General features: G+C 35.2%; 4 protein-coding genes across 4 annotated transcripts; all 4 read left to right on the forward strand.

The window, feature by feature from the left end:
• Positions 1 to 289: 289 nt before the first annotated feature.
• On the forward strand, positions 290 to 2,340 carry LOC143582262 (large ribosomal subunit protein uL2-like). Its single transcript, XM_077064869.1, has 2 exons — positions 290 to 820; positions 1,876 to 2,340. Exons 1-2 carry the CDS (start codon positions 381 to 383, stop codon positions 2,213 to 2,215), a joined length of 780 nt encoding a protein of 259 aa, XP_076920984.1. The 5' UTR covers positions 290 to 380; the 3' UTR covers positions 2,216 to 2,340.
• Positions 2,341 to 3,287: 947 nt separating this feature from the next.
• Positions 3,288 to 6,498, forward strand: LOC143582260 (glycine-rich RNA-binding protein 4, mitochondrial-like). The gene is made up of 4 exons (XM_077064867.1): positions 3,288 to 3,456; positions 5,046 to 5,135; positions 5,971 to 6,077; positions 6,154 to 6,498. Exons 1-4 carry the CDS (start codon positions 3,288 to 3,290, stop codon positions 6,259 to 6,261), a joined length of 474 nt encoding a protein of 157 aa, XP_076920982.1. The 3' UTR covers positions 6,262 to 6,498.
• Positions 6,499 to 14,046: 7,548 nt separating this feature from the next.
• LOC143582264 (calcium/calmodulin-regulated receptor-like kinase 1) lies at positions 14,047 to 17,141 on the forward strand. Its single transcript, XM_077064871.1, has 7 exons — positions 14,047 to 14,475; positions 14,579 to 14,732; positions 14,966 to 15,092; positions 15,213 to 15,298; positions 15,389 to 15,460; positions 15,570 to 15,773; positions 16,422 to 17,141. The coding sequence occupies exons 1-7, from the start codon at positions 14,162 to 14,164 to the stop codon at positions 16,758 to 16,760; spliced, it is 1,296 nt and encodes a 431-aa protein (XP_076920986.1). The 5' UTR covers positions 14,047 to 14,161; the 3' UTR covers positions 16,761 to 17,141.
• Positions 17,142 to 17,995: 854 nt separating this feature from the next.
• On the forward strand, positions 17,996 to 20,495 carry LOC143582265 (large ribosomal subunit protein uL24c-like). The gene is made up of 4 exons (XM_077064872.1): positions 17,996 to 18,180; positions 19,231 to 19,278; positions 19,373 to 19,603; positions 20,172 to 20,495. Exons 1-4 carry the CDS (start codon positions 18,079 to 18,081, stop codon positions 20,376 to 20,378), a joined length of 588 nt encoding a protein of 195 aa, XP_076920987.1. The 5' UTR covers positions 17,996 to 18,078; the 3' UTR covers positions 20,379 to 20,495.
• The last annotated feature ends 940 nt before the right edge of the window (positions 20,496 to 21,435 follow it).

Below are 21,435 nucleotides of genomic sequence, written 5' to 3' on the forward strand. Positions count from 1 at the left end.
ATCCATACCCTAGGGGTAGGGCCTGGTTCAGTTATAGATATAAAACACCCGGGGTACAAAAATAAGTGGTTCGGGAATTTTTCAGTGTCCGGTTCCGTGTACGCGTTATTTTCACCTATACTAACTAGGACCTAGGTTACTCGTTCTTGCCTTCTGGGTCTCTACTCTCTACTTGTCTAGTCTCTAACTCTCTACATTCTACACAACATATCTAACAGCCCATTAAAAGGCCCAACAACATTCTGCCAAGCCCAAGACAACCCTAGGTCAAGACTGTATCCCTTCATAAACCCTATATCACTCCCACATCCTCATTTCCATTCCACCTCTCTGCACTCCACCAGCCGTCACCTCAAACTCAAACCCTAACCACCACCGTTATGGGTCGAGTCATCCGAGCTCAACGTAAGGGAGCAGGGTCTGTCTTCAAGTCCCACACCCACCACCGCAAGGGCCCAGCCAAGTTCCGAACCCTTGACTTCGGCGAACGCAACGGCTACCTCAAGGGTGTCGTCACCGAGATCATCCATGACCCGGGTCGTGGAGCCCCGTTGGCCCGTGTGACCTTCCGTCACCCGTTCAGGTACAAGCACCAGAAGGAGCTGTTTGTGGCGGCTGAGGGTATGTATACCGGACAGTTTGTGTTTTGTGGGAAGAAGGCCAATTTGATGGTGGGTAATGTGCTGCCGCTTAGATCTATTCCTGAAGGAGCTGTGGTGTGTAATGTGGAGCATCATGTTGGTGATAGAGGCTCGTTTGCTAGAGCTTCTGGGGATTATGCTATCGTTATCAGTCATAATCCGGATAATGGTACTTCAAGGTATACTTTTTTCTTATTGTTTGTGTTAAATTGCATCATTTGTTACATGTTTATGTTTTATAGTTTATTTTTGTATTAGTGGTTTTATATTGTAGTTATGATTAGTTATTTAATTTAGGTTTTTTCATTTAATTTTGTGAAGTAGTTTATGGTGGTACTTATGATACTATGTTTCAAGTTTTGTTTATGTCATCTACATTATTTGTGTTGTATAGTTTTAAATTTATATTGGTTTTTAGGATTCTTTATCATGTACGTTCTTGTATATATATGTTTTGTTGATTGGTGGTTACAAAATGTGGATTGTTAATATAAAATACTTTATATTTTTGTGTTTATTTGCTTATGTTTTCTAGAGAATTGTGTTGTTTAGTTTAGAACTTTATGTTGGTTTTTAGGATGAGATGAGCTTGTTTATTACCATTTTGTGTTTTGTTTTTTTACATGCTTGTTGATGTATGCTTTTGGTGATTACAAAATGTATGCTTTTGGTGATTACAAAATGTATGCTTTTGGTGATTACAAAATGTGTTTTTTCTATTTTAATGCGAAGGATTAAATAGCTTGTTTATGCTGTTAAGCAAATGTATAAGTAACATTTATACATGTATTTAGGCAATATAGTTGATCAATTGGTGAAGCAGACACTGGTTATAAGTAATGATGTAATCTTTGCAAGACAATCATGGGAATAATATTTACATAATGAACTTGTATAGACATATTATTTTTTGTAGTTATACTTTGTTGGTTAATATTTTTGTTGTAATTTCTTGGTTTTGTTAAGTTTGATTAGGATATATGTGTTAATAACTCACTATATCAAAATATATATGTTCATGGCTTGTTCTGTATAAGCAATATATATTTGTAGTTATACCTTGTTTGTTTATGTCCATATTTTTGTAATTTTTTGTTTTTGTTAAGTTTGATGTGGATTTGCATTAATAACTCACTAAAACAAATTAATTATATTTATGGCTTGTATTGGTATTATGAAGCTTTTATTTTTTTTCAAACTATTAAACATTTTATGTTTGCTGATAATATTGTAGAGTGAAGCTTCCATCTGGTGCCAAGAAGATTGTCCCAAGTGGATGTCGTGCTATGATTGGTCAAGTAGCTGGTGGAGGACGTACCGAGAAGCCAATGTTGAAGGCAGGTAATGCTTACCACAAGTTCCGTGTGAAGAGAAACTGCTGGCCTAAGGTTCGTGGTGTGGCTATGAACCCAGTGGAGCATCCCCATGGTGGTGGTAATCATCAACACATTGGTCACGCTAGTACCGTTCGTCGTGATGCACCACCCGGTCAAAAGGTTGGTCTTATTGCTGCAAGGAGGACTGGTCGTCTCAGGGGTCAAGCTGCTGCCACTGCTGCTAAGGCTGATAAGTGATAAACTGGTTTTATGGATGTTGAATTTAGTTTTGTTATGTTTGGATATGTTGCTTTTATTGTTAGTTTTTTCTGGATTACTTGTTGCTGTTATGTTTTTGAGAATACATTCTGTTATGTTGGAAAGTTTTGCAGTAAGATGCTGATTATTGAACATTTTTATTGCGCTTGTGCCTCGTCGTATTGTTGGTGATTTGTTTGATTTCGGTTGCTGCTCTAGTTTTATGTGGTGCTTTTTAGAAAAATGTCTACGTAACATGTAATGTTAATGACATAACTGAGTATTAGATTAATTTATAAAGTTACAATGCTCAGTTAACTTAAAAATTGGTTTTTGTACATTTGACATGAACAGTGAAACATGAGTCTATTAAATAATTTTAATAGCAGTTTTAATTCAGTATTTAGGTTTACAATAGCTAGTTTTATAATCCGCCACTGAGTTTATATTAGGTGTATCAATAGTTCTAAACTATTCTTTGTGTCTTATTTTATAACTCTGGCACAAACTTGGATGTCTTGTATTATAAAGCAAACTATAATTTGGTTTATGCATCGTAGCCCTACGGCTGTTCATGCAGACTTATGTCGGATGTGGAATTTTTCCGGCCATACATAGCGTAGAGCAGTGTGGTCATGCTTAAGTTTCCTTTTGGTGGATTTAGGTTATGGGGCATACAAAATGTTACCATGGATGTGGACGTTTAGTCCTCTCTTAAATCGGTCTTGGGTAGCTTGGGAGTATATTGCTTTTCTAATTTTAAGGCTCCAACCAAGGTTCTTAAATAGTTGGGGAAACGAAAAGGAGAAGTTTTTTGTGGGGTGGCAATGAAGAAAAAGAGAAGATAAGTTGGGTCTCGCTTAGCAGAAAATATTATTTGACAAATGTCGTGGGGGTTTAGGTGTTGGACGCCTAAAGGCTGCTAATGTAGCCTTACTTGCTAAATGGTGGTCTAAGATATAAAAATGAAAGAACATCAATATGGGTAACTAAGAACTATAGCGGCTGTCCATATGGGTGCTAAGCAATTGGTAAGTTGGAGAATGAGGCTTCTTCTAACAATCTGAGTTTGATGGGAAGGTTACGGGTTCAGCTGCTGGGTGGTGGGGATAAGGCCCTATTTTGGCTTGATAGTTGGGCTAATGATAAACCATTGCAATTGCTTTTTCCCTCACTATTTGTCTTAGAAAAACAAGATGATATTTATGTAAATGATTGTTATACTCAGATCGAACAACAAGGTGAGCTAGATTTGGAGATGGAACAAGCATCCTAGCACGGTCAGTTGAACAAAAATTTCAGATGCTGTGCAGAGTTGGTGTCTAATGTTCAGGTCAAATTGGGCCCGGATAGTTGGGTTTGGAAGAATGGGGACGGAACGGAATTGAGTTACATGGTTAATATGAAGACGGCCCTGCTGGTCACTTCTTGGTTAATATGGAGAGCACGGAATGACAGAATCTTCAACAATAAATTGGTTTTGGTAGATAAGTTGGTATATGATATTAAGACGACCTCATTCCTACGGGTGAAGAGAAGAAGCCGGAGATCGAACCTTGATTGGGATATGTGGTGCAAGTTTAATTTTGTAAATTCTATCGTTGTCTTGTTTGGTTGTTTTTTTCCTTCCTTTGTATGTTCCCTCTTGCGACTTGTTAGTTGCCCTTTTGTTTTCTTTTTATACAAGACTGGCCTTTCAAAATCAAAACAGAGAAACAAAAATTTAACCTTTTAAATGTGTTTGGCTTGTGTAATCTAGTGTATTTATACTTTGTAGGTGTAATATGTCAATAAAATATCTTGAATATGTTTTATAACAGAGCTCACACCGAATTATCTTGAACTCAAACCCTATTAACTTCATTTAAATGATATTGCAAAAATATTAACATTGTTACTTATTAATTAGGGGTGAGCAATTTAACCACCATAACTGTTAGACCGAACAATAACCAATTTTAACCGATAACCAACATAACTGTTGGTTCGATTTAATAAATTTTTAAAAATCGCCAAATACGGGCAAGTTTTAGTTAAAGATAATTCCAAAACAGCCATAATCGAACCGACCCGTTTATTGAACCAGCAATATGGTTGGGATTCACTTCCACTAAACATGTTTTTGGTTCAATGTTTGTTATCAAATTAAATTGAATTACATTGTCGGATTATATAATGGCATCTTTTTTTGAATATTTGTTATTAATATTATGGATTATAATATACTTTGTTAGATTATATCATGTCGTTTTTTGTAATAATTGATACCAAACTTTTAGTCCTAATTATATTGGTTTGGTTACGGTTAACCGACCCATAACCGACTTACTATAATCTACAAAACTGATTAACGAAAACCGTCATTACGGGTCAGTTATGGTTATGGATGGGTTTAGCTTAAAACCGACTCAAACCGACCTATGCACACCCCTACTTATTATTGCCTCGATCATTATTAATTTAAGCGGTTTACATTTTGGATGTTAAACCTTTTTCACATCAACGATTTTAATGTTTTACATATCGATCCGGTTTTTAATGAAGTCCATCCAATCCAATTAGACCGGTAAAAACATAAGTAGTCCAGTTAGATATCTATCCGGTTCTTAACATCGCACAAACTACAAACCACAACCGTGAACCGTCTAGAAAGACACGTAGCAGTTTAAAATCTCAAATAGTTAAATGAATTGTGGTGATCTGAAATTGATTTTAATGAATAGGCATAAGTTATTTGATGTATAGTAATATTAATATGTAATAGTTATTCGTTTATGAAAACAAAAGTTCGGGGGAAACATTTAAACTCAAAATCGGGCATCTTAGTGAGTTTTGTTTCTCCAAAATGCAGGTCTCAGCAAACGCACAACGGATGAAGGACTTCATGAATGCTTTGCAAAGTTTGGCCAAGTTCTTCTTGGTTTGACGATTGATCCTTCTTCCATAAAATATTATTCTTACGCTTGGTTTAAAAAAGCGTTAGGCGAGGCGTTTTGGTCCAAAAAGCCGAAGCGCTAGGCGTGAAGCAAGAGCTTCACGTATCAATTAAAAAAATACTAAAAATTAATTATACATGACATATTCTACTTGTTAATTAATCATTAATATTAACATATTTGTAAAACCGAAAATGAATACAAAATACGTAGTTTAAACATTATAAAAACATACTTTAAAGTTGCAAAACACTTACATTCTTAGAAAACAAGCAGATTAAAAATAAAAAATGTATTACACAAGCATTTAATAATAAAAAAAATAAAAATGTATAGTAAAAAGTAATAATGAAGAAAATACCCCTTGAGTCATAAACAGATGTGTAATAATTAGGAGAGTTTAAACCGATTAAAAAGATGGGACTAATAACTAAGGAGAAGATAATTGAACCATCTAGAAGGTTGACATTTGGAGAAGATAAACTTTGAATATGAAAATTAAAGAGTGGTTTGAATTGAAGATAGAGTGATTAGATATATATGATACGGCTGGTTAATGTTTTAATGATGGGCCCCAACGTTAATAATTTAAGCAGATGGGCCTTAACAGATACATTTTCAACCTAACTTTGACTGCATCACTTGAAGCGCCGCTTTAGGCAGCCTCATGTAATTTCTTGCCTTATGGAAAATAAGGCGTTTTACAAAACGCCTCGAGCGCCTCACGCCTCAGGCGCACCTTTTTAAACCAACTTCTTACGCATACGTGAATAATATTGTTTAAACATTAATTACCATTTTTTTTTGTTACTTTTGCAGCTAGAGTAGTAAAGGATCGTGCATCGGGCTGGTCAAAAGGATTCGGTTTTGTAAGATATGCTACTCTTGAAGAGGCTGCTGCTGGCATTGAGGGCATGGATGGGAAGGTCAGAATCGTCAGCTTTATGTTTTAGTTTTGATGGTCATGCTATAGTTTTTGACTTTGTTGTGTATATTTTGCAGTTTTTGGATGGTTGGGTTATATTTGCGGAGTATGCCAGGCCAAGAGACAATCCCCCGCCATCACCACCTTCTTACATGAACAACAACCAATATGGCCACCGCCAATGAGCTCTTTACTGAACCTATATTATTGGTTACCAAGTATTATTATCACAGTGAAGATTAATTTATGAACTATATATTTGAACTGCGTTGGAGTTTGAACACCAAAGTTTTGATTCTATGTATTTTATCAAATGCTGCAGCTCACACTGGTAATATTTATGTGTTGCTTGATAGACAATCTTTGATTTGCTTAGTGGAAAACAATAACTGTGTTGTTATATTAGAACACCGTTAGTTATTGTACCCTAAACTCTGCTCAATAGTTTCTTTTATAAAAGCGACTGCGGTTGTAATATTTGAACCGGTTCTGAACTCAGTCTCTCAGCTCGGTTGAGCTTAACCGAGCAGTTTAGTTTATTTTCAAGCTCAAGCTGAACTCAGCTTGGTTCAGGCTGTGAACTGTCTAGCTGGAAACACAACTATATTGCTTATAATTACATAATGCACTTCTGGCAATACAATGTGAGTATATAATACAGATGCTACATATGATTATCTTTATTTTGATATTTTGGTATCTTTTCAAATTAACCAAGTATGTTCAATAAACCAGTTAAGTTAATTAACCAAGTATATTTTCGTATATTTTCGTATCTCATCTTTACATGTATATAAAGACGTTCTTAGATAAGGCAATGTATTGATTATTGAGTGGATATAAGGGTGAACAGAGTGCCCTTGAAGTGGATTTGGGGACTGCCTTTGAGGGTGGGTTCGGCGAGGTCTCGGGATCATTGGGAATACCCTTGTTGTCATATGACCTAGACTTCTAGATGGTCATGAATCCTCAACCTCTTGTTTCCTTTTTAAGAGTGATTTCAATGGAGAACTAGTTTTTGCAGCTAAAGAAAATGCTAGTTTTGCGACTATAAATGATGTTACCTAAAATTTTTAATGCTTTTATCTTAAGCACGATCCATGGTAGTAAAAAGGCAACGACGTGTCGTGAAATTTACTATAGTCTATAGGTAGTGTACTATATACGGAACATTAATGTGAAATTTCATGAAGTAGCATATATTATAACGATTAAATAATCAACAAACAAAATGTCACATTAAATCATTTAGTGTACAATATCCTTGGTACAAAATTCAGACTCCAGAAAGAAAACATTGATGTCTTCTAACATGTAACACCCAAAATTATTTTTCCTGTGAAGTGGTTACTGGTTAGAAACATGTGATCAAGACTCTATAAGGTAGACTAACATAACCCAACAAGGCATATCAAAATTGCATGTACAAATGAACAATGGGTTATGTATGGATGCAATGTTCCTCTAGGATAAACATCAATTTACAACTGGTGTCAAACAGCTTACAATCCGTGTCAGGCACGTAGCTAAAACATATGTTTATGGCGTCTAGTTTATTCTCCTCATGAAAGTTCTAGATCATCCTTTTTTAGGTCGAGTAGATAAATTAACGAGTCTGACTTGTTGAATAAAAAGAGAGATGTTTAAGCTCGAACTTAAGTTCAAACTTGCTAAAAATAGGCTTGTTCAAGCTTATACTGATTCTATCTCGAGTAGCTATCAAGTAGTTTGACTCTCTTTGACCTCATAAAATAATTGTTTTAAACGTATAAAAGTGTTCCTTAAAATAATTAAAAAATGTTCAAAATTTTAAAAGATTTAGATACCTATTTTAAATTTGTTAATGAGATTTTAATTTACGTTTCTGCCTTTATGGTGAGACTTCAGGCCACATTCCACATCCATTAGAACTTTTGTTTCATCAAAAGTGGATGAAGTAGGTGACACAATTTTAGTTAAACCAATCATGGTTCACTTATAATTACGCTTAACCATATATCTAACTATGTAAGTGATGTAGTTAGGCCATGTGTAGTGGAGGGGCTACAATTAGAGGCGAATTGTGACACGTGACGCCCAGTTAGCATGGGGTGGAAATTTGTTTTTGTGGTGTAATGGTGTAGGGGCTACAAGTTGGGCCCCACAGTGTTTTTTTTTATTATTTTCTTTTTATAATTAAACTAATTAAATAAAAATCAATTTATTTAAATAATTAAATAAAAATGTATTAAAATTAAAAAATAAATACAAAAAAATACATAAACTAAAAAAAAATACACGAATAATAAAAATAAATTATAATAAAAAAACACACCAAAATAAAAATACACATAAAAATTTCTATAAAAAAACTAATCTATTCGTCTTCATCTTCGTCTTCGTCCCCGTCCTCGTCATCGTCATCCTCCTCGTCTTCGTCCTCGTACTCGTCTTCGTCCTCCTCCTCGTCTTCGTCCTCCTCCTCAACGGGACGATTATCCCACACGTGTTGAACCAAATCCGCCTTCAGTTGGTTATGTATATCACTTGATGTGAGCTGGTGAATGTTATTCGTTGTTCTTGGGTTGGTTCAGAGAACTGTTCTGGAACGCTTCCTGGTATATAGTGTTGACATATTGCTTTTCCCTCGTCTTCTAAAATCATATTATGCAATATGATACACGTATACATGGCATCGCTCATTTTTGCCAACGTCCATACACGACAAGGGTTTTTCACATAATGCCAACGTTTTTTAGAACCTCGAAACACCTCTCAATATCCTTTCTCGCGGACTCTTGCTTCTTCTTAAAATAATCTCTTTTTTCTTCGATAGGGTCTTGAAACGTCTTGACGATGATCGAGTACTCTGGATATATCACATCTCCTAAATAGTACCCGTGACGATAGAATGTATCGTTGGCATAAATCGGTAAGACCGGTATGCTACGGCTGATGTAATACTCTAACACAGGTGACGCGTTGAGAACGTTTATGTCGTTGTTGGACCCGACTAAGCCGAAGTAGGCTGACCAAATCCAGAGGTCGTGTGAACAAATGGCATGAAGACTAACCGTTGGCACTCCATGGTCACCACGAGTATATTGACCTCGCCATGCGGTTAGACAGTTGGCCCACTCCCAATGCATGCAATCTATACTCCCGATCATGCCTGGAAAAGAATGTTTGCTTTCGTGTATATCATATATGCGAGTCAGGTCGTTTGAAGTAGGAATCCTCAGATAACGACGAGAGTATAATTGTATGCCCCAAATCGCCCAAATATCGCCCAGGGGGCGGTGTTTGCGCCCTTTGTCGCCCAAAATCGCCCTCAACCGGCACCCACTACATATAGCCTTATGACTCCGATGCTCTAATTAAATAAATAATTAAATAACTATAACTGATAACCTACCAGCTTACAAACCTTTTTCTAGAATTAAACCAAGTTAAAAACCCGAAAAGAACACGTAATAATTATAATTTTAACATGTTAATAAAAACAATGGATGGGTCACAATCTTGCACATGCGTCCACGCTTGAAAATTGATATTTAAAATCACAGACTGTTCAAGTGACACCATCAATATGGAGAAAATTATTTTTTTATACAAATAAGTATTTTTTATACCCAAGTCAAATGGATGGAAGCCACGATAAAAGAGTGACATACAATTTTCCAAACCACCATAACCTCCACCTATTAACTTAAAAGTCCTAGTGAAGAGGTAGGTCCCAGCAGAGCCCAGTTGGACCCGCAAGACTCACCTTGAAGAGGGACGTCTGCGCAGAAACCAACTGGATCCGCAGGACCCAACATGCTCAGAGACGTGACGTCCTTACGCGCAGTACGCAAGCTGTTCCCGCAGGAAATGCCTCCCAATGGTGAAGGACTCCGCCTGTTCCCGCAGCTTCGGATACAAGCCATCAGGGAAGGCCACCCGCGCAGCAAGGCTACACGCACAAGGCACTTAGCTCTCAATCACTCAGTGTCACCTGAAGGAATGAGCAAAGCCGGGGTCAATCCCGCACAAGGGCGGGAGGGGGAATACTCCCGCCCAAATAAGCCAGTCCGTACGATACGGGAAGATCTTCTGTACTGTACCTGACGAGGTATGGGCAAAAGATCTGACTAAAGATATGACAGCTTATTGACAACAGTATGGCGAGCAGCATGCTCCTGTACTGTATGTCACTATTAGCCGCTGCCTACTCACCAACTCCTGTCATACCACGTGCATAGCCGGCAGTTGGTGGAAAAGGAATAGTACACAGCAGGCCTGGTCACTATCAGCCGCTGCCTACCCACCAACTACCAGCAGGGCACGTGCGTAGGCCACTGTTGGTTGAACAGGAACACTATTGCAGCCGGCCACACCTCCTTGGAAACCTACCTTCGGCTATAAATACCACAAATGGTATGACCATCTCATCTTAACATATCTTATCATATTATACCTGATATCTGCTCTAGCAATCTCTTAATATACTTTTATATTTAAAGAGCAATCTAGTCTGATTCTCACGCCGGAGGGTGGTCACAAGGAGGAACCCCCCCTTCTCAGTGACAAGCTCACGGTGTCTGTTTTGCAGGTTATCAGAAGAACCATCTTCTCCGGGTCTAACCCCTCGTGGGAAACATCTATCTAACCCCTAGGTTACCCGTAATCTGCCCGGGGTCCGGTTAGTGTTTCTTCACCTAGCAAAACGGTTTACCATGTTTAACTACATTACAACATTCTAACCTAATCATGCTTATGAAAAATGGAGAAGTAAAAGAACAATTGACGGATGAAAAATGGAGAAGTAAAAGAACACGTGTACGGCGTATGTGGTCAACCAATGATAAAATGTATTTAAATATTATCAACTGCCGGTTAGCTATTTAAGTCTTGTGCAAGAAAAATGTAAAATATGATGTATGTGTCGCACAAAAACTTATTATTATAAGTTGTGAGTTTGTCACTTTGCTGTTTATTTTGTTTTTGTTTTGCATCCAACTCTTTGTTGATGTCACATGTGAGATTAGTCTAATGTAGTTAGATACCCAACATTTCATATGCAAGGTCTAAGAAAAGTTTAATAAAGTTGAAGAGATCCATTCTTTTTATCATGTGTAAGGGATTTGTGTCTCATGCTTACATGGTATGATCAAGATGACTAAGATCTTTGGGTGTTTCTTTAAGTTTTATAATGATTTTTTTTGTAAATTTATTCTAGCCTTCAAAGTTAATAACTGGAGGGCTTTGATTAAGTTATATGTTTCTTTTACAAAACCTTTAAAAGATTTATGCATAATGTGTTTAGATTTGTGAAACAAATCAACATAACACATTTATAAACCCCTAAAAATTAGTATGCCAACAGGTCTTCAACTATAGACATTTAAATTCTCGTCTCCAAGTTTAGCAATTCATTTATTCCAATAAGATGTTCAAATTTGTAGCACATTTTGCATATTAGTGTGTGGTTGTGAACAATGAAACAATCACACACACATCAAAAGCACACAAAAACACGTCTTCGACGTGATCGATGGCACAACTCTGAGTTAGATTCATGAAAAGGGTGTTTTCGTTTCATGAATAGATAACCCTCCGGTTATAACCCACTAATCCAAAATAACTTCCTAAACTTCAACCCCTATAAATTTTTTTAACACCTTTAATAAGGGTAAGTATAATACAAAAAGATAAGAGAACTATATTTATTTATCAAAAACACTTATCATCTAACGGTCAGAAAACAAAATGGATATCATGTAAGTTATCAACTCAAACTCATGTAGAACTATTTTTTTGCGGTGTGCATGATTATGTAAGTTACTTTTAAGACTTTTACAATCACTATGTGTATAATTATGACACAAAGAAGGAATGTCCTGATTCAAGGGCATAATGGTCTAACTATGGCTTTAATCATCATCTTTATTTACAATTAAAATAAAAAATTGACTGAGTTAAAACAAATAATAATAATAAATAAATACTATATATTTAATGCTGACTCACCTACTCTTATATTTACTTATATAAAATAACTAATAAAATATTAGTATTGTTAGTAAACTGAGGACGTCAGTATTAAGATTTAAGAGTATAGTTTCTAACTATGCCCGGTTAAATAATCAAGTTTAAAATATAGCTAAATAGGCTGCTTTTTAATCAGTTTTGGAGGCTGTTTGGTAGCCTCTTAAGTTTAATGGCCATTAAGAGGAGGATTAAGCGACTACTCCTTAATTGTTTAATTGTTGATAATCTCTTAATGGTTAAGAGGTAACTTTAAGTCTGAATGATAATGCTACATGTTAACCATTAAAAGGTTAACTCTTATAATCATTAAAAGGCTACCAAACCGCCCATTAGTAAGAAAATCTAAACAACTTTTACAGTAGTTTATTTTACAATAATATTTAACATGTTATTTATTTAAAACTTAAGCCTGGGCACCATATTTTAGTAGAAGCTTCATGATTCTTTTTTATTTATCATCTCTCAATCTTCGATTTTCTATTAAACCGTATGATTTTACGTTATCAGAAACCGTATACTGTAAATATGTGTTATCGTATTCGTTAGTTTTAACTTTATAAACAACAATACTAATTTTTCTTTACATATTTACATTAAACTTTGATATGAATATATCATGTAAGTCGTCCTCCTAAGTCCTAACCTGTTGAGGTATTTCACCAAAAAAAGAGATTTTCAACACTGAATTATGCCACTTTCAAATTAGGCATTCCAACAATAACATTATAAATAAAATAAAATACATACATTAAGTCTAACTCAATTGGTATATTATATTTCTTTGAATATCACCAGTTCACCATTTCATTTCAATTCAATTCAATTCAATTCAATTCAATTCGAGTATCGTGAGTCTGAAAACCGGATCTTGTCTCTGCTGCAACTCACATAATTATAATTACTTTATAGATGAAATTCATCAACCCTAACAAACTGCAACTGACTTCAAACACGGCTAACATCCTCATCAGGTAGTAACTTAATCACTCACATTATCATTCTCATCACTTTTTCCTGTATGCTATTACTCATAATTTCGTGTTCGTTTACTGTTCATCGTTGATTTTGACGATTTCAATTTAGTTTAGTTAAACATTAACATTAACAATGACGTTGAGTTGAGTTGAGTGAGCCCTATCTTCGCTGCTGAAAAAGTAAAAGTAAGATCTATATTATAGAATTAATAATCATTTAATCAGCTATGACTTTGAATTCATGTTTACTGTTTATAAAACTACAAGTCTCGACGGTTGAATTTCGTTCAGCATTGGAACGTTGTAATTTGGCTATATCATCTCCTGATAGTGATATAATCTAGCACGGTTATTTCCGATCTGCTTGCTTTATCTTTCGGTTTCATTTCACTATGAATTCGCCGCAACGGTTGCTTATTTCATAATTTTATGTTATTTTCTGTATTATTGTTGTGATAGTTTGAAGAATCTATTGTTCAGGCCTTCGGTTACATAACCGTTGCTTATTTAATAGTTTTCTGTTATTTTCTATATTAGTGTGCTGATAGTTTGAAGAATCTGTTGTTTAGGCGTTCGGTTATGTAACAGTAGTTAGTTATTAGAGTCACACTTTTGTTTCTGTGAAGTGATTTCGATATTATGTCTAATGCAAGCCGGAGTTGGGAAGCAGATTCTGATTTGAATTTTTGTAGTTAAGTTTGCTAGTGTCTGAAATGTTTAACATCAACTTCCTCTGAATTATGCTTATACATCTTGCTGACAACTTCTAGTACTGCTGGAAATCGGTTTAATCGGCAACTAGTCGCTGATTGGTAGGTTAACAATTAGATTTTAGGTAAACGACGGCATTAATCGGTAAAAATCGGCCCTAATCCGGCCAATTTCAGGCCAAACTCTGAAATGTCCAGTTAGGTCTAATGCTAGCTGGAAAACAGATTCTTATTTGGATTTTCATAGTTAAGTTCACTAGTTGATAATATTCTCAGAAGTTTATTATCAAATTCCTCTGAATTATACTTATATGAGTATACCTTGATGACAACTTCACAGGTGTTTTGATGGTTACTTGAATAGGAAACATTTTTGATCCAGAAAAGAGATGAGAGAGAGGTCATCTGGTTTGATTATTGGGATCTCGATAGGAGTTGTAATTGGAGCTCTTTTGGCCTTAATTGGGCTGCTTTGCTTTAGGTATCACCGAAAAGGACCTCAAATAGGTAATAGCAGTTCTCGGAGGGCAGCGAGAGTCCCCATTCGTGCAAATGGTGTTGATACTTGTACCATCTTATCTGATTCATCAATGGGTACTGAATCATCTAGAACATCTATGCAAAATGGCACTCCGTTATGGCTTGCTGGTCTTAGGAAGGGTCATGTGGTTGCTGCTTCTGGAATTCTTGAGTATTCTTACAAGTATGCTGTGTTCTAATAAATCATCCTTGATAAACATTATTGTTTCTTTATTACCATTATCTATCTTGCCATTATCTTTTATTTTGTTTTCTGGATCAAGCAGAGATCTACAGAAAGCAACCTGTAATTTCACCTCTTTGATAGGCCAAGGGGCTTTTGGCCCAGTTTATAAAGCTCAGATGGCTACTGGTGAAGCAGTTGCTGTTAAAGTTCTTGCAACTAATTCCAAACAAGGCGAGAAAGAGTTCCAAACAGAGGTACTGATCAATCATACTCAAGTTCACCTCATAATTAGATGTTTTGAGATTGATTACTTACAGAGTTTTAATTAATTAACAGTTTATAACTTCTTTTAAAGCAATCTTTGACACTTTGTTGTTGATGTATAAGGTTTAAACACCAATACCATACACGAATACTGTTTTCTTAAGCATCATCTGTATAATCTTGAAACTAGAACATCAAGAATATCATTGTTATATTTTTGTAGGTTATGTTATTGGGAAGACTACATCACAGGAACCTTGTGAATTTGGTAGGGTATTGTGCAGAAAAGGGACAACATATGCTCATATATGTCTACATGAGCAAAGGCAGTCTAGCTTCTCATTTGTACAGTAAGTGGTCATCCAACTTCCTCGTAAACAGTAAACATTGTTAAGATATATGCTTAATAAACTTCTTAGATGTTAATTTGTTCTGTACTATTATAAACCTGTTACATTTGAAATTTTTAGGTGAAAAGCATGAATTGTTAAGGTGGGATCTAAGAGTTCAAATAGCTTTAGATGTAGCTAGGGGATTGGAATATCTCCATGATGGAGTAAGCTCTAATCTTAATGTCATTTTTGGCTTTTTTTTTCCTCTCTCTTTGAATTTATTCAATTTATTTATCATTTTCTTGTAACTCCAGGCTGTTCCTCCGGTCATACACAGGGATATAAAATCTTCTAACATTCTGTTGGATCAAGCGATGGGAGCTAGGGTTAGTTTTAAATCTCTGAAACTAGTATAGAAATTGATCTAAATGCCTTGGATTTTGACTTTCTTTTATTGGTGATTATCTTATTCATGTTATATTGTGTAATAATCAGGTGGCTGATTTTGGACTATCTAGAGAGGATATGATTAATAGAAATGGCTCAAATATACAGGGGACATTTGGATATCTTGACCCTGAATATATATCAACAAGAGCTTTCACCAAAAAAAGTGATGTTTACAGCTTTGGAGTTCTGTTATTTGAACTTATTGCAGGAAGAAACCCTCAGCAGGGTCTCATGGAATATGTTGAGCTTGTAAGATCTCTCTCTCTCTCTCTCTCTCTCTCTCATGTGTGTGTGTGTAATAATAATAATAATATATTAGTTTAATCAAAAAGTTAAATAAGTATTTTGATTTTCCTAGCTTTTAAGCAAGCAATATATACAAATCATATAATATGTCTAGACCAAAAAAGTATATCTTTTTTAGTTTCTTAAAAAACATATCTTCGTATACCCACAGTTTTTTTAACTAACCACATGGGTGACAATGTGACATTTAATGCAATGTTTCCAACTTTTCAATCCATCAAATCATAATATTATTCGTACCCTATTTTTGACATAAATGTCATCATCTTATGTAAGGATTTAAGTTATGACAGTTTGCAGTGTAAGGAAAAAGATAAGGGCACAATTGTCATATTACAAACTGTATTTGATAAAATGGGCAAATATGAAATTTTAGACGTTTTAAATGGTATTTTTGATGTTTATCTTTTTAGTTGGGTAAATATAAACTTCAGTCTTTCATGTTTTTTAGAAAACAATAAATGAAAGTTTTGGCAAAGTTGAATCATTTTCATGAGTCTTTTTTAAGACTCGGGTGACCAAACTTAATGCAAAGTTTTATACATCCGCTTTTCTTATTTTGATACTAAACCGGATGCAAAATACACTTAGGCCGCAATGAACACTGAGGGAAAAGGTGGATGGGAAGAGATAGTGGATTCCCGTCTCGAAGGAAACTTTGATGAGCAAGAACTGAATGACGTGGCAACTCTCGCATACAAATGTGTAAACCGTTCCCCAAGAAAAAGACCATCAATGAGGGACGTTGTGCAAGCACTTTCCCATATTCTTATGATGAGACATAACAAAAAACATCATAGACGCGATTCATCCGTTGCAGCTGACGAGGTTGCTCTTAATGTGGACCAACTAGGTCGTAGAAGTCCTATGAATGGTGAACATCGGAGGCTTGAGTCTTTTGGTAGCACAGCTGAATCATGTGAAGTTTGATCTGACCCTTGGCTTATTCTGTATTATATATGTGGATGTTTACAAATAGGAGTTCCACAGTATATAGATTAGGTTTGGTGTGTTGTTGAGTGAGGAGATTAGGTTTTAAAAATGAGTGTGTTTTGTTATGTTTTGTGCTTGTATAATTGGTAAATCTGACTGTCATTGGTCTCTGATTTTGTTGTGGTTCAGTTTTGTATAGTGATAGTCTGATAGAGAACATTGGATAAAAGAGTGAAAGAAAGTGGAGCCTAAAGCCCGTTCGGTTAGCGTTTGTTTTTTCTTTTTCAGTTGTTTGTATCTCGACCCGAAGATGAAGTCTTGATAAATTTAAGTAAATGTAACGCGTTTACTCAAATAGTTATTTGCCCAATTTTTTAAAAATATAATCATTTGACTTTGACTGTTACAAACAGCTACACGAAAGTAAAATCTAATTGAAGGACACAAAGTGGACTTGTATATTGCAAATGACATGGTTGTGGCTTTAAAAAACAAAAATGGTACAGTTGGACAACCAATCAAGTGATGACATGTTAGTTTAGACTGAAAATGGCGCGTTTTGTGATGAAAAGATGAAAATAGCGAAACCATCTAGTTTAACCAATAAAATTTTGACACCTAAGCTCAAAAAAGGTCTAATTTTCTTTGTATGTGCAATTTGACCCTTCACCGAACCTCAAATGATTGTATATTTAGAAATTGTACCAAAATGACACTGCTTTTTTTCTTAAAAAAATGATTATTTTTATAATTCTCTAATAACCCAAAATTTCTGTTTCATTACAAGTCTCTCTTCATCTTTCAGCTGATAGCTTGAAAACTCAAAATAATAGAATTGTGCAAGTATACTAAAGTATTTAGTATTTACAACCATTCTGATAATAGGAAAACAAAAAAGTTTTATTTATGAATAACAACAAAGTTTGGATAAAGGAGTAAGCAAATAACATGGATGGTTCTATGGCTTGGAGATAATTACATATTTGTTCTCTAATCTTAATCTTGTGTAAGATTTTATTAAGAATTTGATACCTAACGGCGTTGTTTGCTAATTAAATCGTCTACTGATTTAACCATGTTAAATTAGTGAGTTAACTAACAGCAATTTCGGTCATTAACTTAACGAACCTGCAAGTGCTAATCCAACCTGATCCTTTAAACAACTATCCAAAAATCTATTGGGCTTTTGAAAAACCCGGCCCATTAATCTCATCTCTGATATGTAACTTTATCCTCTTCCATCTTCATTCTCTTCTCCATATCATCTCATTTCATAATAATAATAATAATAATAATAATAATAATAATAATAATAATGGCATCCATTGCTACTCTTCAGAGCTCATTTACCGCCCTTTCTCTCTCTTCAAAGTCCTTTTTCGGTCAACGCTTATCCCCCTGTTCTTCTCCACCTCTGGTACACACTTTCTTTGCTAACTTATTTCACTACTAAATAATTACTCTGTTTTTTATATAAATTCTTCAGTTCTAAACGTTAGTAACATCTTTACTGAGCTTATGGGTTTGTTTCTTTTTGTCTAATTGTTACCCTTTGTAATTTTAATATTCTATGTGTTGTCTGTTTTTAATTGTTGCTAAAATGTTGTAATTTTGTAGTTATTAGTGTACAAGTAATTTTACCTGTTTTTTTTTTTATAGAAAAAAAGCAGAAGAACAACATAGAGTTAGATTTTGAAATCGATTTCGATATTGCGTAGAATATCGCATTGGACGTGTAAACATGTTTATGAAAAATGAAAGAGTTGGGAATTTTGAAGGTAGTTGAGTTGCTAGAAAATGTGGCTTTAACATGGATGTTTAATATTAAACACAAAGTGATGTAAAAGAATTTAGGGTTTGGCTAATATTCATCAGATTTGTGTATCTTCTGGCGCTATAACAGGAGAGTTTTGTATCGTGTCATGTTGAATCCGGACATTATCGATGTATCTATTCGTGTTAAACTGTCAAAAGGCATCATGTAACCTGGCTACGACCCGTTTTATTACCCATTTATCTAAACTTGTCAAATGGGTTAATGGGTTGTAATCAAGATGTTGAACGGTTCGTAACTGGGTTGAGTGCACGGCGTAACTAATTAAGGGCCCAAGACACCCCCCATCCCCCGCTCGTTTTTTCCTCGGTAGTGTTAATTTAGTCTTTCATCTGAAAATTTTGATACGTAGTGTGAGTTTACCAGTTTTCGTGCGAAAATTTTATACTTTAGTGTAAATTTGCTGTTTTTGTTCGAGCTTCGCCAGTGGTTGGTTGACTGACAATGATTGGTGGTGGGTTAGTCTGTTTGATTAAATGGGCTAAGCAAGTCAAGTTGAACGACCCGTGTATTTGTTGAAATGGAGTTTCGAAGTTTAATTTTCTTTATTTTCAAGTGAAATCTCAAAATACTACTTTGCATCTTCTAAAATTGATGGCATCTAAGTTTGATTATTACATGAATACATTGCAGGTGCAGAACAAGTCTACGAAAACAACGTGTCCTCCAATTCAAGCAAAGGTTTTTTTTATCAAACATTTATGGCTTTCTTCAATTACTTTCGGTTCCTTCATCTTTGCATAGATGTTGACTTTTTCTAGTTTGACTTTTGCAGCTAAAGAGATGGGAACGGATAAAATGCAAACCGAACAGTCTTCCAATTGTACACAAGATGCACGTGAAGCTTGGTGACACGGTTAAAGTGATAGCAGGACGCGACAAGGGCAAAATTGGTGAGATAACCAAGATTGTTAAGCACAACAGCACGGTTATTGTCAAAGAGATTAATTTGAAGACCAAACATTTGAAGAGCAAAGAGGAGGGTGAATCGGGCCAGATTGTTAAGGTTCTATTTCTTCTCCTTTGACCTTTATAAAGTAGATTGATCGAAACACGTCATAACGGATTATTTTAAGGTGGATCGAACGAGTTTGATTTGACCCATTAATTAATGAGGTGTTTGGAATGAGTTTAAGACGTAGTTATGTGATTTTGGATAATCAGTATAAGATAATCAGGTGTAAAAAATGTGGCGTGAGTGCGTGACACGTAAGTGTTTGGATGTGTTTTGTTGTTTAAACCTTTCATGGCCAGATAAATTTTAAAAAACGTATTATTACAGTTTTAATCTATTTTCTTGTAATAGAGATTTAGGAAGTCATAAACTTTTGGATACGACTCGAGTGACTTGTAACCTGCTTGACTCGTTACCATGTGGTTTGCTGAGATATTTATAACCTGAGTCAACTCCTTTTAGTTATATGGGTCAAAAGTTATGAAATCTAATTAAAAGTTGTACTCGAGAGAACAAAATGTTGAATTAATTCATAACAAAATGTTGCATTAATTCATATAACAAAATGTTTAACCTGCTTATGATAATCACCTATCCGTTGTTTATGTTTCATGGGCAGATAGAGGCACCAATTCATAGCTCGAATGTGATGTTGTACTCGAAAGAACAGAATGTTGCAAGTCGGGTGGGTCACAAGACCCTTGACAACGGTAAACGGGTACGGTATCTCTTGAAAACCGGTGAAATAATCGACAGTGATGAAATCTGGAAGAAGGCGGTCAAGGAAAGAGAGAAGAAAGCCGAAGAAATTACGGTTGCGTCATGATGATGATGATACCTAACTGTAATTGCAAAATTATGTGTATTTGTTGTTACTCAAATTCTTGTTAGTAGTTTTCTGATGTAATGCTATTTGGCCTCTTTTTGATCCCACATATTCAAGTTTAATTTGTTGAGAAATATGAAGAATTATTATTATTATTATTATTATCTATGTAGTAAAAGGCAAGTCAGATGAGGTCTAGGCGACTCGTATCATCAGCGTGAAGTGAGCCTTAGCTGTTCACAAGCTGTGTCCAAACCCAAGACAGGGCCAGCTCACATTCGGCTCCAATTCTTAACCAAGTTGGCTTGGCTCTGCTCATATTCTAGACCTAGGGGTAGACCTACATATGTAGGTCCAGGTTTACAAGTACGCACTTAGTTTCGAAAAATTTACTAAGGCGTCTATGTAAAAATATTGGAGTGAATCCATAACTCCGGTGGCTACTAAGCTGCTGCGGCTAACAACGGCTAACAAATAGGACCCTAAACCATTGTAGTTCTTTGCATTTTTTAATGAAGAAATGTTTTCAGTCTTTCACCACGTTTCCTTCTGTTCTCTCTGTTTTATGATTACAAGCAGGGGTGAGCAGATTAACCATCATAACCGTAAACCGGACGGATTTTAACCGATAACCGATGAGTCAGTTTAATGAATTTTTGAAAACCGCAAATGTGGGTCGGTTTTGGTTAATGTTAATTTCAAATCCGACATAACCGAACCGCCCCATTAATGTTACTATTAATCGAAAAATAAGGGTTTGGAAGTTAGAATTAGTGCATGAGCATGATACTTTTACACTTTTACACTTATTGCCATTACAGAAAAAATTCTCTACACCTACTAGGATTTAGGACAATAATAATAATATTTGTGATATTAGTTACCATATTCATTCCAATGTTCCATAATTGTCGTTCTAAATTTCCATCCAAATTGCCATCTCAATTATTTAATATAACAATCAGAGCATTCCCAATAGGTTCTCTATCTCCATCTTTAAAAATTTAACCAAAAAACACAATTTCTTTAATTTATACATAATTTTCTAATAACCTTT

Source organism: Bidens hawaiensis, unplaced genomic scaffold (genome assembly GCF_021521415.1).
Source record: "Bidens hawaiensis isolate Kalapana, Puna unplaced genomic scaffold, B.hawaiensis_p1.1 tig00031510_1, whole genome shotgun sequence".
NCBI classification, from domain to species: Eukaryota; Viridiplantae; Streptophyta; class Magnoliopsida; order Asterales; family Asteraceae; genus Bidens; species Bidens hawaiensis.

Coding starts and splice junctions, on each gene's coding strand:
- LOC143582260 (XM_077064867.1), top strand. CDS start 3,288: ATGGGAAGGTTACGGGTTCAGCTGCTGGGTGGTGGGGATAAGGCCCTA. Junction 3,457..5,045: donor TACTCAGATCGAACAACAAG/GTGAGCTAGATT, acceptor CATCTTAGTGAG/TTTTGTTTCTCCAAAATGCA. Junction 6,078..6,153: donor TTGAGGGCATGGATGGGAAG/GTCAGAATCGTC, acceptor TATATTTTGCAG/TTTTTGGATGGTTGGGTTAT.
- LOC143582262 (XM_077064869.1), top strand. CDS start 381: ATGGGTCGAGTCATCCGAGCTCAACGTAAGGGAGCAGGGTCTGTCTTC. Junction 821..1,875: donor CCGGATAATGGTACTTCAAG/GTATACTTTTTT, acceptor ATAATATTGTAG/AGTGAAGCTTCCATCTGGTG.
- LOC143582265 (XM_077064872.1), top strand. CDS start 18,079: ATGGCATCCATTGCTACTCTTCAGAGCTCATTTACCGCCCTTTCTCTC. Junction 19,279..19,372: donor GTCCTCCAATTCAAGCAAAG/GTTTTTTTTATC, acceptor TGACTTTTGCAG/CTAAAGAGATGGGAACGGAT. Junction 19,604..20,171: donor AATCGGGCCAGATTGTTAAG/GTTCTATTTCTT, acceptor TTTCATGGGCAG/ATAGAGGCACCAATTCATAG.
- LOC143582264 (XM_077064871.1), top strand. CDS start 14,162: ATGAGAGAGAGGTCATCTGGTTTGATTATTGGGATCTCGATAGGAGTT. Junction 14,476..14,578: donor ATTCTTGAGTATTCTTACAA/GTATGCTGTGTT, acceptor TGGATCAAGCAG/AGATCTACAGAAAGCAACCT. Junction 15,299..15,388: donor TGGAATATCTCCATGATGGA/GTAAGCTCTAAT, acceptor TTGTAACTCCAG/GCTGTTCCTCCGGTCATACA.